This window comes from Schistocerca piceifrons, chromosome 1 (assembly GCF_021461385.2).
Source record: "Schistocerca piceifrons isolate TAMUIC-IGC-003096 chromosome 1, iqSchPice1.1, whole genome shotgun sequence".
NCBI classification, from domain to species: domain Eukaryota; kingdom Metazoa; phylum Arthropoda; class Insecta; order Orthoptera; family Acrididae; genus Schistocerca; species Schistocerca piceifrons.
The window spans coordinates 1058781224-1058805399 of record NC_060138.1 but is presented as its reverse complement, the minus strand read 5'-3'; the positions used below and the strand labels follow the sequence as shown (position 1 = coordinate 1058805399).

The 24176-nt window shown below is 41.4% G+C and overlaps 1 protein-coding gene and 1 non-coding gene across 2 annotated transcripts in view; one reads left to right on the top strand and one right to left on the bottom strand.

Annotated features, from left to right (window-relative positions):
• Positions 1 to 24176, top strand: part of LOC124796726 — a 1132495-nt gene that overhangs the window by 609129 nt on the left and 499190 nt on the right. The window contains exon 4 of the mRNA XM_047260718.1: positions 8895 to 8985. Within this exon, the coding sequence (XP_047116674.1) occupies positions 8895 to 8985 (91 nt within the window). The remainder of the gene's footprint in view (positions 1 to 8894; positions 8986 to 24176) is intronic.
• Trnap-ugg lies at positions 6116 to 6187 on the bottom strand. Its single transcript has one exon. It is a non-coding gene; the product is annotated as a tRNA-Pro (tRNA).

The following is a 24176-nucleotide window of genomic DNA, read 5'->3' as shown; positions in this document are numbered from 1 at the left end:
GCCTACCGTCGGATTTTGTGACGGGCTTTCTTCTTCCCATCCCGAAGATGGAGAGGAGTCGTAGTGTTACTCAATATCGGCCTCTCACTATGCTAAACACCGATTATAAAATTTTTGCACGGCTACTAGCGTCTCGTCTCAAGCTGGCGATATCCAGGACAATATCCCCTGATCAGGCTTGCCTAGGGGTGCGAAGCAACATCTCCTCGGCGTTAAGTGAATACCGTGACGTTATCGCCCTTGCGGAAACTTGTAAAATGCGAGCAGCGATGATATCTGTGGACTTCGACCGTGCGTTCGACAGGATAAACCATGACTTCTTGGCGTCAGTCATGAGCCGAATGGAGATTCCACCTGTTTTCATCTCCATCATTATGAGGCTAATACGAGGGGCTACATCGAAGGTGATTGTAAACGGTCGGGAAGCGGGCTCGGTTCCTATTAACAGCTCCGTCCGACAAGGGTGCCCACTCTCCATGATGCTGTTTGCGATAGCGCTTGAGCCGCTGATGTGTGTTATGAGGCGCTCACTTACTGGGATAGCGCTTAATGAGAACTCTTTCGTTTGTCGCGCATATGCGGACGACCTGATCCTTCTTGTCAGATCAGGTCATGAAGTGCATCAGGCTGTTGAATATCTAGACTCTTACGGGACGGCAGCAGGCAGTGTCATTAACATGACGAAATCCAAAATTATGCACATTGGACGGGGTCTGGAAGACATACCGGGACCGTTTCAGACGGTGGAATCGCTGAGATGTCTGGGGATCACATTTACCCGCTCACTACGGCGGTCAGCGGCGGCGAGTTCTCGGCGGCTTCTGCAAAATGTTCGGCTGGCGATACGGAACAACTCACTGAGAGCCTTTGACATGATCCAGCGTGTGGCATACACTAACGTTCACATAGCGTCACGTCTGCCCCATTTAGCGCAGGTCCTACCAATACCGAAGGGTATTGCAGACCGCCTCATGGCTGCCTTTGGTTACTATGTTAGTACTGGGATGTTGTTTAAGATCACGTATGACACGTTAACGCTGCACTTCCGGAACGGTGGCCTCAACCTCACAAACGTGCGAAACAAAGCTCTGGCGCTTTACATGCGAGCGATGATACGAAATTGGCAACAACGAAAGCACACCATTACGTCAGCTCTGATAGAAGTACTTGTTCCGCCTTCGTACGAACCCCCTATTGCGGTGGGCAATATTTCGCCTTCTCTTGCACACATTGCCTCATTTCTGGTTGATTACAGTTATGTTCGTCTGAAAGTACCTTCGACGAGATTACCCACGACTCGGGAGATCTATAGGTGCTTGATGGATCACCACGCCCGCAACGTAGTGGAATTCAAATACCCGTCGAGAACGTGGAACCACATTTGGTGTGCAGTGCATACTCCATTACTGTCAACAGCAGCGAGATCGATGTGGTACATTCTTATAAACCGTAAACTTGTGACCAGGAGTCGATTACATACAATTCATATGGTCGATTCTCCTCTTTGCACAAACTGCGGCCTGTTAGCAACGGAAGAACATGGTTTAGTGTGTGGCGCAGCGAGGGACGTCTGGATGCTGACGCGTCGAATATTGGCCTTCCTTCGGCGCACTAACTACACAGAAATCACATCGGATGTACTTTTTCTACCGGACAAGACCTTTTTTCCCAAACAAAAGACGTATGCGGTCAATTGGATCGCTGGACATGCGACGAAATATTTGTATTCGTACGATATTAAGTCCGTGATGGATTATTGGATGTATTTACAAGAACAACACGAGCTCATACGGAGTCATACGAAATACAGGACTTACTTTTCCAATTTTTTAGGAAGTGTTTTTCACAATCCGCCCGACAGCTGGGGTGTCCCAGAACTGAGAAGACTCCTGCAGCAGAATGACTAGAAACAATACTGCGCGGTTCAGTTATATTGGCATACAGCACACTGAGAAGACAACGGGCCCCTACATGGTCGACGCAGGAGAAATACATGAATATATGCCCCCCGCAAAGGCAGAAATGGTCAAGATTATATGGCTGTCTGCCAGATTTATGATGCGACACCGCGTGCTGCAGGGATTGTGATGCAGATGATAACTTCATTTTCACTCCCGCCCGTGACTAGGATTGTCATTTACTTTCTTCATGTTACACAAACAAAAAAGGGCGGCCTTTACGTTGATTTTCTGGTTTCCAAATTGTTTTTGCTTTGTTTTTGCTGTCTCGATCCTTTTCTTATCCCTAAGATAGTACAATTGTACGAATAAAGATTGTTTGTTTACCCTGCCTTCCTGCTCTCAAAAAAAAAAAAAAGATAAAACCATCCGCTTGGAATACGGATTTTTATTTTTTTATTTTTAAAAAAAAAAAAAGCGGTAGCGTGCGCTGTTTCTGTTTGTAATGTCAGTGGATCGAGAGCAGCTGGCATAAAATGGTTTTATGGCCTCAAAAAAAAAAAAAAAAAAAAAAAAGTCAGCGTGACAGACTTCCGTTCTAAGGAGCCCGGGTTCGATTCTCGGCTGGGTCGCGGATTTTGCCCGTTCAAGGACTGGATGTTGTGCTGCCTTCATCATCAAAAAAAAAGGGGTATGATTCCTGCTTTGGGTGCAGGAGGTCCCGGGTTCAAATCCCGGCTGAGCCCAACTCTTTTATTAAAATATTAAGCGCTATTACGCTGCGGTTGGATGTATTTCACATTAAAACCAACGTTTCGTCCCCATCTGCGGAGGACATTTTCAAGGGGGATCGTAGCTTCGTTGACTGTCCTAATCACACCCTGTCTCCCTACTGACTGCAGCAAAATTACGTTTACGCGTGGCGTGACATTACATCCTTTGAAAATCCGGACGCAACTGGCCGTTGTAGGGTGCCCTCTCGTCCGCTGTTGGTATCACCCCCCTGCCGAAAGATACGTATGTATTTTCTTCAGCCCAGGATCCAGATGTCATTCAGTTTCCGACACCCAAAAAAACTACGAACCCCCTTTAAAATCTCCTCCGCATTTTCAGACAAAACATTAGGTTTTAATGTGAAATTTACGCGACCACGGCATGATAGCCCCTAATATTTTGTAAATTGTAATATATTCGACCGTGAAAGTTTGCATTTTACAACTCTTGTGTTCTGTCCTGTTATCTGGAGCCTTTAAGGGCTGTACCATAGGTCTGATGACAGAGGGAATCCCCACTGAGATTTTCAAAGCCCAGCATATGGTCCACGATCCGTGGTACAAAAATTTGACACTAGCGTTACTTTCTGGATGCTGCAAATGAAGTAGCTAATAAATTAACTGCAATATTTCTGACATGTACTCACGTCTTACCTTTTTAATTGAGTGGTGTCCCCACCCCACCCCCGTAAGGTCAGTTCATTACCTACACCTTGTAACCTCCCCACAAAAATTTTAAATTGAAATTAAAATAATTATTATGGATAGCGATTCTAATTTTTGTGTGACCTAAGAACAAAATTGGTTCCCATTTACAATCTCCGTGCACAAATGCATTCACATTTAATATACCCACAAAATTCTTTTCTCAATTAATGTAAGCTCGAAACAGAAAAATTCCTAAACCTCATAATAAAAAATAAATTCAGTACCCTGGTAAAATTTGGACGACAGCAGTGCTGCGTCGTGGCCCTGTAAGATCATTCTGAATAAAAGGCAAAAATTCTTACCTCAATAAAAAAAACGGCGAATATATCTGCTCTTACCTAAAAATTTTTTTGGCACAGCTCCGTGCAATGCTGGCTTATACATTTGTGATTTGTGAAAGGAAGCAACTGATTTTTTTTTAAATGAATGCTTTTTTTAAAAAAAAAATTACGTTATATTACCAAAATTATTATTAGGACATTTTTAAAACATTTGGATGACAGTTCAGATACATTACTAGATATGCGCGACGCTGCTTCTTTACCTTATACAATAATACTCCATCTCCGGATTCCCGACCAGAGCAGACTGCAGTCAATACTGCTCTCTGGTCAGCGATCCTATATCGCAGGCAGCGCATACCTCTTACAACCTCCAACTGGCTCAGGAGTTATGTTATTCTATGTATTGTGAATATTGGAAAGATTTTAACGCCTTCAAAGGAGCCACTAAAGGTCGGTATTACCTCCTAATAAACAAATGTGATGTTTCCTAAAGGGTAGTGTTAATTAATTCTTCGCCTTACGAAGATAATGAACATTTTGAGAACCCATATAGCATTTGTAGGAACAAATTAAGATTATCATTTAATATCCCGTGTACATCGAGATGACAAAAGTCACGGGATAGTAGTACGTACATATAAGATGGCGTTAGTATCACGTACACAAGTTATGAAAGGGCAGTACTTGGGCGAAATTGTTCTTTATACTTATATGATTTATGTCAAAAGGTTTCTACGTGATTATGGCCGCACGACGACTTTGAACGCGGAGTGGTAGTTGGAGCTAGACGCATGGGAGATTGTTGGGAGATTCAGTATTCCGAGACCCACAATGTCAGGAATGTGCTGAGAATACCTAATTTCAGATGTTACCTCTCACCATGGACAACGCACTGGCCGACGCACTTCACATACCGACCGAGAGCAGCGACGTTTGTGTGGAGTTGTCAGTGCTAACAGACAAGCAACACTGAGCAGATTAGGACACACTGGTATTTTATCCATTACACTAGATTCGCATTCGTTGCAGGATTAATTCAAACCCTCGTCTATCATTCTCAACTTGCACATCGCTCGGTTTTCCAATACCTAAAGCTCATCTATGTTAGTTACTCTACAAAACTTTGCAACTGTGCAAACGTCCTCGTCTTACGTCACTATCGATGTCGCTACTGAGGTTAGTTCCACTCGCTGCGACTAATTAAATATTTCAAGGCTCCCATTTCAGGGCAGAGAGGAGGGTTTATGTTATGAGGAAAGTTGGAAAATGTGCCCAATTTTCCCAAAAATTAGTTCAGGTGTAACAGTGCTGTGCATTAAGGTTGACCCAGTAAGGAGAAATATGAGGCGCAGAATCAGCGAATGTTAGTAGTTTACAATTTTCTTAAACTCTTGTGGAACACAGTTACTTGCATCTCTCTATGACTTTTGTGGCAGAGAGTGTTTGTGATTTATAATATAATGAGGTTCCTCAGATCCCAATCACGGATGGGGCATGGGAAGAATGGTGCGTTGTGGACGTCTGTGCAAGCTGCTACTTGTGTAATTTTACCTGCTCGGCCTGTACTGGATGTACACCCAGGGGACTGGGTAATATAACCAGCATGAAAAACCGGTTCTTGGAGTTTTCCAAGTAGTTTTTTGCGGTATTTACGGTATCTTCTTTGAGGTTACACTAATTAAAATTTTTCGGCATTTCTGTTACACACTCTCGCCAGTCAAGCACGACTGTCATCATTCCCACCGCTTTTCTTTACATGCGCTTGAAGTCTGTTGCTATTCCAGCATGGTATGGGTCCCACATATTTGAGCAGTTCCCTTCAACTATGGACCTTATTCATTGGTACCATATTTATCTCGTACTATCTCTCGCAAATAATTGCGTTAAGTCTGAGATAGTAACTAATGCTATCATCTAAATCTTCAACGTGTAAGATGAACAGTAACTGTCACACTTCCAAGTTTCGCTATTTTGGTAAGACCGTTCTGAAAATTGTCTTTAGAAATGTCTAGAATGGTGTTTCCTCATTACGGTAACAACAGTTTTTTTCCTGTTGTCCGAAAGACTTGTCACCTTGCAGTATCACCAGTGTGTTATAACATTTTTTTTACAAGCATCTGTTCTTGAACTTTTAGTATTTCTTCTTTGCTTCTCACATATCATCAATCAGTACATGTTTTAGTAATCCACATCTGCAAGATAACCCGAAATAACGTAATATAACACAACACAAACCAAACGAGACACAATAAATTTGAAGTTGCAGCTGTGCGGAAGGTGTTGCACAGTTCGTTGGGAATTGTCTAACACACCGTTGCGATTTTAATACAAGGCATCTACAGGGTCATTTACTCTTTTAAGTAGTATTTCCAAGAAGCAATATTTCTGATTTCGAGAATGCTCAGTACACGATACATTCGTGGGGTCACTGTTATTGGAAGCCAAAATGCAAGGGCTCAGCCGGGATTTGAACCCGGGACCTCCTGCACCCAAAGCAGGAATCATACCCCTAGACCACTGAGCCAGCTGTGTGTTACTTATCTACCGGCAGTAACACTTTCACCGCACAAGCACGCAGCCGACAGCTCATCTTCCGTGGCACGACAGAGACGCCTCACGCGAACTGGGCGCCATTGTTCGGCCGTTGCCGCGGATCTCCTGCGCCGCTAGACGTGCTGCATGGAGCGGTTCTTAACCTGATCTTTGTGAAGGGTCCTTGGCTGAACCTTAACAATAACAGTATGTTCCTCTACAGCTGTATTTACACAGATACGTTTCCAGCAAATTTATTCAAATATTTGTTTTCTACTCACGCTGGCTAACATACAGAGCCACTTACATCATTACCCTATGGTAGAAACATTTTCTTTAAGCCCTTGTCGTCCTGTCGGGGCAAGTTCTGAGAACTCCGTTCACAATTCGAAAGGCCAGGTGAGTGAAATGAAGGGGATGGCCGGTTGCCCATGCATACGAGTTTCAGTTTAGAACACTGGTAATTAGACAGCAATTGTTACAATACTGAAGTGCAGGACAATACTGAAACTATGAAGAAGAAATAATTTGAATATGATCGGCCCTTGAAGCAAGTACGACGCTCATTATTACTGGAAGTAGTGTTGCTTGTAACAGCAAGTTTCGCCACGGGATCGTTTAGTAACAGTGAGCGCGTTAAGCAGAGCACAACAAACTCCAGTGGCAGGCGCTTCAAGATAAGCGTCGTGTAGTACTGACTAGTTCACAGCTGAAATCCCAAGAAGAGTCGGGCGAAGTATTACTTTCTCACACATACGTCTCGCTAATTAAAAACGACGTGAAATTGACAGACATCAGGACACATGCTGAGGTAGGGTCGTGTTCTGCGAAATATATTATAGTCTAGAATGTACGACTTTAGTTAGGTTTTTATTGATGAAGTAGAGAAAGCACAAATAAAGCCCGCTTCCCATCTTTTGATGTTTGCACGTGGTATAAGTACAATAAGGAATAAGAAAACATACGATAAGGAAATGCACATTTATCAACCAATGCCGTTCTATAAATAAAAAAAAGAAAATAAAAAAAAACGTAATACCTGATGATAGTAAGTTTTCTTTGAGCAGGGGCAAAATTTCACTATATTTATGGAACAGAAAGGAGACAACTCTGGTATATTATCTGTTTGCAGTTCCAGGCCGAAATGCCAACGTCGAAATGGTATTCACTTTCAGAAACGCCCAATGGAAACAGGAACGCCATAAATTGCAAACCGATTCAGTCACAAAGATGAAATTGTGTAATTTCTAATTATACTGTCAATATTTTTCACGAAATGATTTCCAAGGAAAATAACGTGCTTAATAAAGTGGATTCAAATGAAAAATACAAAATATATTAATACTTAAGTACACATTATTCTTTCTTAATGGAAATAAAGTGATCAAAGCTTTTGCATATTTTTTTCGTTTTAAGTCCCAAAAGAACAGATAATTGTTTATTCTGTTTAATGATTAACTTTTAGTTTATTCTGACAGCCAATGACTATCGTAGCGAGAAGATAGCAATTAAGAAAACTGAACCCTTAGTTGCTATCCGAATGCCAATTTATAAGGCTGATTACTGATTCTTTTTAGTTGAAGTAAATTTAAGGCTTATCCCGGAAAGAACTCACTGTAACTGTTTATTAACAAACGATTGAAAATACTCAGCTCACTGTTTCTATTTATAATAGGTAATTCGGCTTTTAGTCAAAATGTCCGGCTAAAAAAAATCTAACTCTTTTCTATTTTTATATCTGGGAACTCTACGCCAAGGACTTTCGATAATCTTCCTTGGCACGCACCATTCACGAATGGGAGGGGGAAGGGGAGAAAAAAATATTGATGCCAGAGTATTCTCCGCCAGGTCCCGTAAGACGGCCTGCGAAGACCAAATGTAAACGTTCGTGTAGTCGTGCATTGCCAGATAGCAAAAGCGAAGCAATGAAGTCAATGAAACTTCGTACACAGACACCATTGGCGGGTATGTCTCAGTACTGTATTTCTTAACTGAACGGTATGCATCGCTGAACAGATGCTTTTTAACATTGTTTGGTATAAAATGCTGATTTGAGTTTTTATTTTCATTGTTTCCTGCCGAATGTAAGCAAGCTTAGCCAAGAACTTGTTTCATTGTCATGGACTGTGTTCTTTGTGCAGTCATTACCAATGTTACCTCTTATGTGTATAAATGCACTTACATAGTGTGATTAAAATCCTCATTCTTTTGAACACATCTTTGCCATGTGTCCAGTGACTATTTTTGGTTAATACTCTTATGCCCTTTTGTGCAGTTTGAAAACTGTGTTGCTAAGTAAAGTGTCTTCACCTTCTAAGAGCTGACCTCGGATCATAACACAAAACTGAAAGCTCATAATTTTGTAAGGCAAGTGGTATAATAAAGTGTCAGGCTTATAATTAATTGAGGGTGCTTCAGTGCGTACCTTTCGTTTCTCTGAGCTAAGATGTTTGCTAGTTTCGCGATTACCAAAAATACACGATGACTAATGATCGTGGAGCTTCGTGCAATCAGTTTGTCAGCCAATGGTTTTCGCCGGGTGTTAAAAGAGGTATCATTCTTGCTTCCACGAGCACGTGGAATTCGTGGCGCTGGATCCCAGTTACTAAGAAGTGCGTAGCACAAGCAGTATAGCTATCGCGAAGACGAGTATATTAATTGTATGCAGTTTTCTGTAGGTCTGCTTCCTTTGTTGGCAGGTCGTCGAAGAAGAGCGGCGCCATGTACTCGGATTACTACGAGGAGCAGGACAATCCGACCATCACGCTGGCTCAGCGCTCCGTCTCCATGGTGAGTACAGTAGTCATTAATGCGAGACGGCTGTCTCGAGAGAAGAAATCTCAGCTGATGCAGAAGAATGGCAAAACGGTGCAATATGATAATTATGACGTCTCCAAATAATAATTCACTTACACTCAGAGATAATTAAGCAGATACTGATGAAAGACTGCCACTGAAGCGCTGCAGTCGGCGATCAGCGTAAGCGCGCTGAGTGTTTCTTGACCCCCCCCCCAGGCGCCGTAAAGGAAGCATTCGTCCGTAGTTATGTTTGTGATTAATTCCTTAATTACTTTATTGAAAACTGAAAAAATTCAGCAGTTTTCATGGTGCATTACTGCTAGTCAGTATAAGAAAGAAAAGGGCAGTTACGATGGAAAAAAAGAGAGGAAATTATACTCTTGCTCTGTAAGCGAACGAAGCGGAAATGAAACCATTGTAAGGCTTGAATCGCACTGGACTTTTGGACGGAACTTCACAGCGGCAGGGAACGTAACTGTTCACACTAGACCGAACGTCAACAAAACCTCACGCACTTACCCGTGTACCGACTGGTGAAAGTCAGGTTATGTGATACCGTCCGTCTTACGAAAAGTCGAAATACACACAACTGCAGACATGATGGTTTGAATGAATTATCACAGACATTACTAAAGGAACTAGCAGTGATCGTAGAGTTTATTGGGTAAAGCAAAATTCTTAACATACGTTCTTGATAATAGTTATTTGGTAAATTGTCCACACTGATGACAATTGAAAGAATACGAAATGTGTCAAACATTCACTTGCTCGTTAAAATACACACAAACACATAAAACAATATTCAGAAGCCAAAACATAACACCTTTTTTCATTGTACGTTATGTTTTGATTTCTTTATAAATACCAAAAACGTCAAAAAACTGTTTTTATCCTTCAACAGAACTTTTTCATTGTTAAGAAAGATTTTTATTCATAATTGCTTCTTGCACTAAGTGCTTATTTACGTACATTGCAGACTTCTTCCTATGCCCGGCTATCTTTAAGCTAAATCGTTTTTCTCTTTCAGGTATTTGCCTTCTTCTGTGGAAGAATATTCACGTCCTCATACAGCATTCCATGCATCATGAAAAGCGCGCAAATAATAAAACAAATCTGTCAATATTTCAGCCATTCATCCTCAGTTCCTACTTCAGTTATGTTTTCTTGTAGATAAAAAGAAATCCGGCTTTTGCAACTGAAACTTTTTTTTTTATTGATCAAACATGTTTCACTCATTCATACCTGTAAGGTCATGTGTTGCGTGCAAGGCGGTCCACGTGGATGCCACCATTTGAAATCCTTTCTGGATGGTTTGACATGCTGTCCCGCGACATCCAGTGTAAACAGACCATACAGTGCGACGCAGGCTCCAACATATACTGGCTTCGGTAATACACGAATGGAAATACTCGTAGGCATATGTTCAGCTTACCGTGTGGCCTGATAATCAAGACCAACGACAATACTCCGACAGTTTACTGTTACCGAAACAAAATTTGAAACATACCGGTAAGTAATTCATTTCAAGATTTTTTGTGCAGTTTCTTACTACAGTGTTCCAAAATACTTAACGACAGTGGAATGGTTGCAATGAGGTTTCGTGAGCAGCTTTCGTGAAGAGGGCGGTGTTCTTCGTGGTTTGTATACCAAATTTACGTTCCAAGTTATTTTCATTCTCTGTATGTCCAAACAATAACATCTGTCTCTTTTGTAACATACAAAAGGACAAACTTCTCCTGAGCCTCGCCAAATGCTCGTAAGCAACATCATCTAAGTGGATGCAGTAATCAACAAATAAATCGTAAATGAAGCTTCGAAAGGCGTTTTCTGCCTCATATTTCGTTGATACAAGCGTAAAATGTCAGAAGATGAAGGTCATGCGAAGTATTAAGGTGTGGTTTTGAGAACACTTACCTTACTGAAACATTAACGATCCAACTCAGAAGCAATTAGTGAACGGAGAGTTAATTTCATCTTGTTAAACCGAATCATTTCTCGGCAATTCATACAAATAAAATGGTAAATGTAAATTAATGTTCTGTTTCTCATCAATCGTCCCGCGTCAGACAAAATTTAATATTTGGACAGCACGCTAAAGGAGAGGCAGGTGCCAAGTATGCAGCAGTATGAATCATTCCGGCCATTTAATTATCCACTAGTTGTGACTCCCATTTCCAGCACTGGGTATTTTACTTTTTAAATTGGACGCCCACGGACTAGTACCTCATCGCTGTGAAAATTTAGTGTGTACAGAAAGATAAAACAGCACACCAACACAAAGGCCGTATGTCTGAAAATCATTAGAATTTGGATCTAAAAGGTGTCCCAAATTCTCAACGGAGTACTTTGAAATCAGCAAATAATGATAGGAAATGAATCTTCAGTTGTTTGTTGACTAAAAGGCGTTTAATACAGAGCCAGCCTCAAAAGTTCGAATGGGATGGTGGTTAAACAGCTTTATTTTTAAAAATCCTGAAAATATTGGCTTTAGAACAGTGTTATTAAATGATTGAATATGCTAAATATAAGATACGAGCTCCTTTGTAGCAAATAACGTCAGAAATCTGCAGTAGTTTGTCAAACATGAAAGTAGATTAGTTATTTTTTTACAAAATCTCAAGAAGATGGAAACTGCTTGTAATCACGCCATGTAAATGATCGGCATTTTCACACAGCAACAAACACAATATTATGTTCACGCAAAAATTCTGCTCAATGTATGGTGCAGTTTATGCGTGAATCAGTAACTCGCGGATACACGAAAAAAACATCGCCACACTTCTGTACATTAGTACAGATTATTTCCCTCGTAACTCTACACCCACAGAATGATCGGTACCGGCACTGCAAGGGTAAACTGCATAGATAACAAATAACCTTTTTTCAGTAACAAGAACAATATATATCGTCCATTTTTAATGTTTTCCGTCGTGTCTTAGTTACGTCTACATTCTTGGAGATGCAGTTCGTCTCTGCAACTACACGAAAAGCTGTTTGTTTCGTGCCATACGCGTTTCGTTTCTTCTTATTTATGAAGCATGTTCATTCGACTGTAATGCATGTTTGCGCAACGTATATAAATATTGCTTAATATAATGATCCCTGGCACCTGACTATATCACTGTTTTCTGTTATTCTTTTACTGTTGAGCAAGAAAAATCTTTTGGAGAGCAAGCTAGCTTAAGTTACTATTTCGTTGTACTTACGATTTTGTGATCTTATAATATATCGTCCTGGAGCTGTACTTAGTTTTCCTACGTACACCAGAATGTCCAATTTTAGTCGTTTTTGAATACGTTTCAGCTGAACACTTTATCACTACGTGTCGGTTGTGTGTTTGCTGTATACAGTGTTGCCAACTTTCGCTGCGTGTTTTTCGTTCGTCTTTTGTTCACGATGTGATCTCTGTCTGCAGATTGATACTCGTTTGTTTTTATGTGTGTGCGTGTGTCATTGTGTGTAGTGGCGTGCGCTCTGGGAAAAGGAGTCAGACTTTATCTTTGCTGAACACCTAATAAAACAGCGTGAACTATCTAACATTGATCAGGATATAGCAATTATTAGAATGAACAATAAATTACAACAGAAGACTAACATTACAAGAAAATTTTCACGTACAAAGAGCCCATGGAATGAACAAAGAGGCAGTAAATGACCTTATCAATATAAGTAACTCGCTGGTCATGGTAGCCACTAAAACAATGACAAACAGATACGCGGAACATAATCAGACTAGATATAACTTAATGTCCACACCATAGAAACAGACCTTGTGACTGATTACCTTCCATTCGCTCAAGCCGCTCTACAGATATTGATTTGAATAATGGTAAAGTTGTATACGATGTGCCTGGTCTCACAGTAATCCAGTGGTTAGTACTGTAAAGCCTATTCCGTGGTAAAGCAGTGCTTTTAATCATTTTGATTCATTTTATAGCAGTTCAGTCCTCGCCATTTTTAAGGACCCGCGACGAAAAGGATCCACAAGAAAAAAAAAGAAAAAAAAGGCGTTTTTGGTGTGGGTCGGGTGAGGCCGGAATTAACGTAGTTTCAAGGCAGCGTTGGCGTGGCGGAGATACAGAATGGTAATTTTCAGTTTTTACGAAGCTGAAGTAATGCTTAGTATAGGCCCCACTGTATTTATTAACATGGTGTGAGAAGTAAGGGCAACAGAAAAAGTGGGATCTCAAATAAATTTCGTGGTAGGGATTCTAAGGCGTACACGGGAAATTCGTATAAAAATTATATACTTCTGTTATTTTACAGTTGATGATGTACACATGCTGGGGTAATATTCATCGCAAAAACACAGGTCAAGTAGTAATTTTCTCGGCGTCTTGCACACGTTATAAACGCCGCATTTTTACAATTATGTGGTTGTTGTAAAAGTTTCTATACAGAAAACAAATTTGGCATACATTGATAAAAGGTTCCCTCTCATTCCACAGTTGGGCAGTAAACCACCCATAACGCTTCATTTCGCAAAATATTGGCGAGGATGGCTTGTAGAGTACACTGAATTGTATATTGATGCAGTCTTCTCTGGATGTAATTTATTTTTATCTCTTGACGCGATAAGGGCAGTTTTGAAGTTTTTTGATCAAATTATTTAGCTAACGACAAAAACTGATATCGCGGAGTTGCCCTGGCAGTGTGCATTTGGAGGAATCACTTCAGTACTGCACGATGGCAATCCTTCTGGATCTTGAAATGTCTCGCGTAATTGCGAATTTGTTAGTCCTCCCCACGAGTCAATTAACACAAGAAATTTGTTCTCCTGTACATAGGGTTTAATCACATCAGCTACAATGTGCTCAGCATTATATCTGTTTATCTGCAGGGTAAGTAACCAAAAATTGAAAATTAAAAAACTTTTCGCATAGGGACATGATGCCTCGCCAGGCCCGCACCAAAAATGCTACTTTCTCTGAACGTGCGGCCATCTGGAGTCCCCGCTTTCATTTCTGGCGAAGCCCCGCATATACCATTAGTTTTGACGAAATCGGTGAAAACTTGTAGGCGCGATCCCTTGGTAGATGAACTCCTGGATCCGACCACAGTGCTGGAAACCTACTAGACTAACAATCACTTTTAGCCTCCAACTGGCTCTCTGGAAAATAATCGGCAACCTCAGCAAAGTCAAAAGTCTCGAGGATACTCTGCAGGTTGAACAAGTAGCAAACAATCATCTTGGGGTTGAAGCTCTTTTTTCCGTGTTTGCTTTAACAATACGTATGTTTTTGGATAGGGTCCGCCTTTAGCAAAATACAATTTTGCTTTTTAACCCAAACATGTTTCACTGTAGTTGCAGCATCTTCAACGGGCTTTTATTTTATGGCTGTTAAAGGTAAAGAATGTTCTTTACTAATCATAACATGTAAGCTTTCACGGCCGGCGTCTTCATTAATTAAAACTTCCGGGCTGAATGGCCGTGGTCCATATATAAAACTTCTTCTTCTTCATGACGTTTCGTTGCATACTGCGCGCAACATCTTGTTACCCGCAGTAGGTAACGAAACGTAAGGAAGAAGTTTTATGTATGGACCACGGCAATTCAGCCCGGAAGTTTTAAGTAATGAATGTTCTTTACTGTTTGTAGACATGTAACTATTAGTTTTTAAATCGTAATTACAGATATTTGAAAAAACACATAAAATTATGAATTCATACCTTTTTACCACTTGGTGTGGTTTTTCTGATGTGTTGTGTTTCTACAATGACTGTTTTGTTCCACAGCTTGTCATCTGCAACCACTTACACCTTAAAGTAGACAAATTGTTTAAGCCAACTGATATGTACACAGAGAAAACTAAGGACAACCAACACAAGCACAGACAAACACAATGTATCTGGTATTTACCAACAAACATGTCAGCATTGCATATCAGTTTATATAGGACAGACAAGCAGAAACTTTAATACCAGATACACAGAACACAGAAGAGCATTAAAAAGTAACAGCTCTCATTCCACATTTCTTGAACACCTCATAGAAAAGAAACATAACCCATCAAACATCAATACTGATTTGAAAATTTTCAAATGCAGCAACAATCTCCCACAAAACCTAATAATTGAAGAAAATTATCAGATCCAAAAAGCCATAGTGGAAGGAAAACAAGTGATAAATGAATACACAGCCCTCTGCAATGGAACTTTGTTCTCTGCCCTCAAAGAATTATTAGACAAGACCAACCTATAGAGCTAACCCCCCCCCCCCTCCGACCCACCCCAGACACACATTTAAAAAAATCCTAAGAAAAACCTACCGTCTCTCTCTCTCTCTCTCTCTCTCTCTCTCTCTCTCTCTCTCTCTCTCTCTCTCTCTCTCTCTCTCTCCCTCTCCCTCCCTCCCTTTTCACACCACACACACACACACACACACACACACACACACACACACACACACACACACACATATATATATATATATATATATATATATATATATATATAATTGATTGATTTCAGGCATAGGGATAACAATTTTCAAATCGTAAGTAGTAAAGGAGTTTTGCTATTTGGAGAGCAAAATAACTGATGATGGTCGAAGTAGAGAGAATATAAAATGTAGATTGGCAATGGCGAGGAAAGCGTTTCTGAAGAAGAGAAATTTGTTAACATCGAGTATAGATTTAAGTGTCAGGATGTCGTTTCTGAAAGTGTTTGTATGGAGTGTAGCCTTGTATGGAAGTGAAACATGGACGATAAATAATTTGGACAAGAAGAGAATAGAAGCTTTTGGAATGTGGTGCTACAGAAGAATGCTGAAGATTATATGGGTAGATCACATAACTAATGAGGAGGTATTGAATAGAATTGGGGAGAAGAGGAGTTTGTGGCACAACTTGATTAGAAGAAGGGACCGGTTAGTAGAACACGTTCTGAGGCATAAAGGGATCACCAATTTAGTATTGGAGGGCAGCGTGGAGGGTAAAAATCGTAGAGGGAGACCAAGAGATGAATACACTAAGCATATTCAAAAGGATGTAGGTTGCAGTGGGTACTGGGAGATGAATACACTAAGCATATTCAAAAGGATGTAGGTTGCAGTAGGTACTGGGAGATGAAGAAGCTTGCACAGGATAGAGTAGCATGGAGAGCTGCATCAAACCAGTCTCAAGTTTGAATACCACAACAAAAACAACAATTTTGGCTTAAACAATTTTACTACTTCAAGGAGTTAGTGGTTACAGATGACAAACTGTGGAACAAAGCATTCACTGTAGAAACACGACACATCACAAAAACCACACCATGTGGTAAAAAGGTGTGAGTTCATAATTTTGTGTTTTTTTTCAAATATCTGTAATTACGATTTAAAAACTAATAGTTACATGTATACAAACAGTGAAGAACATTCTTTACCTTTAACAACCATAAAATAAAAGCCCACTGAAGATGCTGCAACTGCAGTGAAACATGTTTGGGTTAAAAAACAAAATTGTGTTTTGCTAAAGGCGGACCCGACCCAAAAACACTTCAGTTTTGACAGAGACAATGCAGTCTGTTCATGTTTTGCTGAACATCAAGTCCGTTTCTTCGACCAGCATCTTCTCCAAACCACTATCAGTCCCAATGTACCACAAAAGCCGCCGATGATAGCAAATTCCGCATGTACACTCAGCTTTCATCATCACATCTGCCGATCTTTTGCTGCTACAGCGAAACTTTCACTCTCTTTCCTAGGATGTATCTCGTCGCACAGGGTCCTTTTTCCATTATCTCGCAAATTTTATTTTGTTTTAAGTTTGTCGCCGGAAACCATTACCTGCCAACACAGTCTTCAGTTAACTTGCCTAAGAAGAGCTCGCCAGCGCGTACTAACTACTCGACAACAATATTAACTTTGGAATCCAAAGACTATACACTCGTATTCAGAAAATGCGCGTCCGGTGTCAAATATTACAGACAAAAGTACCATCTCTCACAAAATAGAAACCTTCCAACAGAAATCGAAAAGGCTACCTGCAGCCACATGTGTTGGCGACCTCGGTTCCGGAGTTGTATTTAAAGAGAATGTTCCTAATTAACAACTGTTCTTCAGCCTTCAGGTCACCCGACCGATGGCGCTAATTATTATAATGAATTATACAAAAGTGGAGTGTAGCCGTGGCATTGTTAATGTTTTTTGCAAACAGTCGTGTGCAGTCTGTACTGTGCCATATACGAACGTGGGTAATTGCCAATTACACGCCTGTACTTCCTTCCGCCACACACTTTCTGCCTGCGCGGTGGATGCTGCGCGCACGCCGACCAAACAATGGGTGTCTGACGAAGGACGGGACGTAAATCAAGCTCGACGCTCTCCCGTCGATTACACAACAAAAAGCGCAGGCCCACAGCACGCAGGCGAGCGGAAGTGTTTGATAACCTGGGAACACACTGGCGCGGTATGTAACCAGCTGAATACTCTGTCGGCATTCCACGCTTTCTTCCGGCAAGTAATAAAACCTGGTACAAGAATAACGGCTACAAGCATTTTAACGCCAACGAACTGTGAGGGCTTGTTCACTAGCACGACGACACACCGTTCCAGGCAAACTGGAAGTCAGTCGCCTATCAGTTACATTTCGTCGAGACGAGATGACTGCAAAAGAATTTATGGCTGAGTTGTTCTCATTTTAACCATAATAGGCCGTAGAAACCCTGGGTAGTAGTTGGAAGAAAACACGTCTCACCTTTCTACAAGAAGGGCAGCGGAAGTGATCCACAAGACTGCAGTCTATACTAGCTTTGATCTGTTGTAGAATCTTATTCTGAGCTCAAACGTAGTGAAGTACCTGAAAATATCGTTCACACGAAACCCAGCAGGTGCTTTTCTCGTACGACATCAAGAAAGCCACAGATCAAGGCAGTCAGGTAGATGCAGTATTTCTCGGTTTCCGAAAAGCATTTTACTCAACAGCATACCAACGCTTAAACACGAAAGTACTATTATCTGATAGTATCAAATGAAATTTGTGAGCGAACAGAGAATGTTACCTTGGATGGCGAGTCTTCGACAGAAGTAGAAATCACTTCATGCGAGTATGAAGGGATTGTGTCTGGATCCTTCATGTTCATATCGTATTTTAGAGGCAGACAATATTAATTGTAGCCTCAGAAGTTTCGTAGGTGATCCAATTATCTGCAGTGACGTAATGCCTGAAAAAAATAGCACAAATATTCAGTTCGAAACTCTGCTTTAAATTTTCAGAAATGTAAAGTTGTGCAGAGCGCAACTGTGGTTACAATTGCAACGAATCACAGTCGAAAGCGGCCAATTCATCAAAATATCTCTGTGTTGCAGTTTGTATGAGTATGAAATCAAAAGATCGTATAGGGTCAGTCGTAGGTAAAGTAGGTGGCAGACTTCGGTTCATTGGCAGAATACTGGGAACATACAATCAGTCTGTAACGGAGGATTGCTTACAAAAAAAAACTCATGGTGCGGTCCATCCTAGAATGTAGCTCAACGTTTGTGGGGACCAAATATGTGACATATGCACCGACACCGATCGACCGACAACTTGGACGTGTGTGAACGCTTTGGCCAACCGACTGACCAACTTTTCCTGTTAGGCAGTCGGTTGGGTACGGTCACCCCACAGCTGACAGCCACACCCTCTCCTCCCTCACCTATTTCATCCGATCCCAACCACCAAGAACGGAAACAACACAGGGTCTAGCAATACCCCACCACGTCGCCTGAGCTCTAACCAAGCGACCAATGAAAAGTCAGAAATGGAAGACCAATCGAAAAGCGCTATGTTTCACCTGCGTGCAGATTTATATTCGATTTCTTGCTAAAATTGGTTTTGGTACATTGAAGATCTATCCAAAATGTAACAATTGAACTGGACTATTTGTGCATCTCGATGCAGAGTGGCAAAAGCCTAAACTACTGTTTACACTTGGTTCCACTAAAGTTCAGGAGAATGTCGAACGAAGAGACCAGGGGACCCGCTTTAGGGAGTGGAGTACAGTTTAGGCCACTTTTCTCTATTCTTTGCTTGTCACAAGCATTTGCTGTTAATTTCTGAATATGTTGCGATTTCCGAGGATGCGATTAGGCAGGAACCTGAAAGTACATCTTAAATCACATTTAAATTCTTCTTTGTCACAAATATTTAGTTGTTTTTGCTGCGAATATTCGCGATTTCTGAGATACACTCACTCAACATATTTCAATCTTTTGTTCATTCGCACCACTGGAACTAACCATACGGAATCTGCTGCGAGCTTCAAACACGCAAAAGCTAAGTGAGAATAGAAAGCTCGTGTTAACTCAGTTTAAAACATAAAACTTGCACGCAGGTGGAAAGATAACGCTTTTCGACTGGCCTTCCAGTTCCGACCGTCCATTGGTCGCTTGGTTAGAGTTCAGGCGGTGAGGTTACCGCTAGACCCGTGCTCTTTCCGATCTTGATCCCAACCACCACTTCACCCAATAAATTGTACCGTGTACAAGCGCTGTAGCGCAGCCGGCTGCCAAAAGTTTGTGTTTTGTCACTGCGGCGCTGTAATCGCTGAGCAAGATCGGGCGGGACGTGTGTAGGCTGCACACAAAACTGCCCGGTCAGTCGGTCGCTACGTGTGATGGGCCCTTGACTGGATACACTGAACAATACAAAGAACGGCTGCACGATGGTCCACGGAAGAGCGTGATGGAGATGCTGATAACTCTGAACTGGCAGACTCCTGAAAGTAGACATCAGCAATCCCGCGATAGCTTACGTGTAAGTTTTCAAGAATCTGCAGTAAGTTAGATACCTAGGAATGTCCTGTACGGACAATAGAAACAAGACGTGACTTGAAACTTCCTGGCAGATTAAAACTGTGCGCCGGACCAAGACTCGAACTCGGGACCTTTGCCTTTCGCAGGCAAGTGCTCTGCCATCTGAGCTACCCAAGCACGACTCACGTTCCGTCCTCACAGCTTCACTCCTGCCAGTACCTCGTCTCCTGCTTTCCAAACTTCACAGAAGCTCTCCTTCTGTGGCTAAGCCATGTATCCGCAATATCCTTTCTTCCAGGAGTGTTAGTTCTGCAAGGTTTCGCAGAGAGCTTCTGTGAAGTTTGGAAAGCAGGAGACGAGGTACTGGCGGAAGTGAAGCTGTGAGGACGGGGCGTGAGTTGTGCTTGGGTAGGTCAGACGGTAGAGCACTTGCCCGCGAAAGGCAAAGGTCCCGAGTTCGAGTCTCGGTCCGGCACACTGTTTTAATCCGCCAGGAAGTTTCATATCAGCGCACACTCCGCTGCACAGTGAAAATCTCATTCTGAAGACGTGACTTATTTCAGAGTGGTTCGCAAAGCATAGATCCAAATGTACAATGAACGTTGGTTCAGTCCAACGCTCTGTTCGTCTTCTTTCTGATAAATATGGAAACGAAAGGAACTAGTGTGACAAAAGCCGGTGCCGACAGATGGTCTACTATGGTTAAAAAAAAAAAAAAAAAAAAAAAAAAAAGCAAAGAAAGCTGTAAGTATGCGCTTCTTTGGCAACGGGCTCATTGGTAATGGAAAACTGACGACACTACACAAAAAGGAATGAAGGTCAGGGTTTATACTTCCTATACGACGAGCTCCATTAAAGATGGAGTACAAGCTCGAATTGGAGAAGAATGGTGAAGGAAATCGGTCGTCCCCTGTTCAAGAGAACCATGCCGGCATCCGCCTTAATCGATGACGCAAAACCCGCAGCTCGGTGCTCAAATGAGGATATGAACTCTGCTTCCCCCGAATTCGAGACCAATGCCTTAAACTCTACGCCACCAAGCTCGCTAACACTACGCAAGGAGGAGGGGTAGGAAATGAAATTACGGAACTGACCATGCCTTTACCTGGAATGCTTTGGGGAAAGAAGAGGTTGAAAAATCAGCCAACCAACTGCAAAACAAAGATTTATTAGCCCCTGACGTAGGTTTCGATATTTTTAAAAATATCTTCTTCAGAAGGAGTGGGCCTTCTTACATCACATGATGGTACATTAGATTAGATAAAGCAGAACGCCTCTTTGAGGAAAACGAATAGAACCTAAATGTGAATGTTCGGACCGGAATTCGATCCTCCTCTCCTCGCAAAAACTTAGGATTTCCACTGTCAGAGCACGACTGCTACGGTCGCAGGTTCGAATCCTGCCTCGGGCATGGATGTGTGTGATGTCCTTAGGTTAGTTAGGTATAAGTAGTTCTAAGTCCTAGGGGACTGATGACCACAGATGTTAAGTCCCATAGTGCTCAGAACCATTTGAACCATTTTTTCCACTGTCAGAAAATTTGGAAATTATAACTGCGGTAAAAGTAAATGAGGAGAGAAGTTAGATAGAACAACGAAGCGAATGAAACACAAGACGGAAACGATAAGGTGTCTGAGTATATATGACTCAGCCTCATTTAAAGAGAAATACTTTAGAAACAAATAAACGTAGTAACCTAATGACTGAGGATAGTGTGTGGGGAAAATGAATTAGACGAGAAATGACTCTTTTAGCTGTTCAACTGCATTATTTTTCCAGTTAACATTGCCCTCAAAATATAGCACGAAACTCTTTGACCTTCTACTCTATAAGAATTGAGGAAAAAACAGCGTCATACTAACACTACGAAATTTGCAGATCGTATGTGATCTGTACGTTTATAGCAATATGATGTATGAATAAAAATTACAGTTATCTCTTGTGATCTAAAACACGCTGGGCGATTTGGGCAGCAGGATAAGTGAGATCTGAATGGTACTAGGACATCATTACGCATTTTCTTTTCATAGTATTAGTATAGAGTATCGCTAGACAGTTGGGTACGGTAGGTGAATTCAGAAACTCATGTGAGAGTAGGCCGCTGTAAGTCTTGTCGTTCAAATTATTCGTGTGTTCTTCAGTGGCGGATTAGAATTGTTCATTCCGTACAAGGGCTCTTGCCATCCGAATACAACTTACTGGTGGGGTTAAATCAACAAACGATGGCTGGGCGTATGCTGCAGTTCCTGGGGTAAGTAGGAAGAATCGAGCCAAACAATAATGTGCGAAACATTCCATCTCAAATAACAGGGGTTGTCATTGTGCAGGTTGGTTCGAAAAGGCGCATCCAATTCCACATCACTATATCTTCTAGGCGATCGACGGTAGAAACTTAGGTTGAATATTAACTTATACGTTGAACTACAAATTATTTTCTTCTTTGTTCCACAAAGAATCATCCGATTTTACAAGGACATATTTCCAAGCAAATTCAACCTTGGGTTGCTTTTTACAATTACGTTCAGGATCAAAGTGAAAACTTGTCCGTTACAGCTGTTCAATGTGCCCTACAGCAGACGCAACCCAAAGAAGCAGACGATAGTCAAAACTTGTCCCATACTTTGCGAATGTGTCTGGAGTTACTGCATTCACTGCTGCTGCTATGCGGCGTCGCAAAGTTATTAGAAGAAGGAGCAAGTAGGCGGATGCTTTCACCCCTCCCCCCCCCCGCTCCTACCATACTAAATAATTCGCATACCGCGACATCGGGCGCTCTTGGAGGCCAGTGGTGCGATATCCGCACATTGTAGGACGTCCAGGGCCGTACTTTCGACGAAAATCACGCCGCACAGTTTAACTGAATTGTACCTGTTGTAACGGAGAACACAGAACACCTTTTTGTTGCTGTTTCACTGCTGTATCAACGCACATCAAGTAATGGATGAGAAACCAATCGAGCGAGCTAGTTGCCCCAGGAAGACAACTATCGCCAAGCACAAAAACCGACAACTTACCACTGGTGTCAAGGTAAACTTTTAGTATCGATGAACAAATTAAAAGTTACCCCAAGTTTTGATCTTAATTCATGCGGGGGATTCTGAAATCAGATATAACTTTTTGAAGCACCCTACATTTCAAGCATTATTCTCGTCATCAAGTGGCCGTTCATAACACAGTTATTAACCAGTTAAGTAGCCACTGTGACTCTCTCCCCTCATTTATCTCCTTGAAGGGGGGCCTTGATGAAATTGACCAAAAATATCAATTTTCGATTTATCTTTTATTTGCTAGTACAACTCATGGACAATAAGTTCTAAAAGTTTCAATCGTGAAATCGCATCCGAAGTGCCTGAAAATCAATTAAAAGTGTGACGCGGCCTCCATGCCACGCCCACGTTTTGAAGCAGCACTTAAAAAAAAAAAAAAAAAAAAAAAAAAAAAAAAAAAAAATGGCTCTGAGCACTATGGGACTCAACTGCTGTGGTCCTAAGTCCCCTAGAACTTAGAACTACTTAAACCTAACTAACCTAAGGACATCACACACATCCATGCCCGAGGCAGGATTCGAACCTGCGACTGTAGCGGTCGTGCGGTTCCAGACTGTAGCGCCTTTAACCGCTCGGCCACTCCGGCCGGCGCAGCACTTCAGTACCAGCTGAGTGAATAACCCCTACATTCACAAGGAGAGGCTTCCAAATTGTATCCTGGATCTTGTCAAGCCCACTTACAGGTTTCTGACCGACCCTGCACTTCTCAAAAAGTGTGTTCATGGCAAAACCCAAAATCCAAATGAGTCTGTAAATTCATTCACATGGAAACGATGCTGTAAAAACACATTTGCATCTGCTACAGTTGTCAGAATTGCAACTTACGATGCAGTTATTGTATTTAATGATGGGAACGTCGGGAGAATGAAGGTATTAGAAAGAATGGGCTTCAAGATAGGAAATTTTGCTCAAGACATCCTGAGAAAAATAGATTTACATCGCTTCTCTGCAGCTGAAAAGTCAGTTGAAGACCTGGTAAAGGAAAGAAGACAGACAACAAGAAACCAGAAGGCAAGCCTTGAAGGGAAAGACGACCCAGTGTACAAATGTGGTGCCTTCTGAAGAAGTGACATAAGGAAAAAAAAGTTAGGTTGAACTTTAAATTGCGTTTCCTGAAAAGTTTGTTTTTTAAAGTATATTTACCTTATCCTCAGATTCTATGAATGCTATAATTACGAAATTTTGTACGCATATTTCTGTAAACCTAATAAACGTTGTCACAAGAGCAAATTTTGAAAGTCTGATTGCAAGCTGAGATATGGCGCAAAGTGCTTGGAATTTTGCATGAATTGAAAATTTTACATTTGGAATTATAATTAAAATATTATGAAAATTCTCCTATTTGACTTCTAAAGAGATGAAACAGAGAATTTTTTTGTAGAAATCTCTTGAATACTTTCTGAGAAAAAGGAACA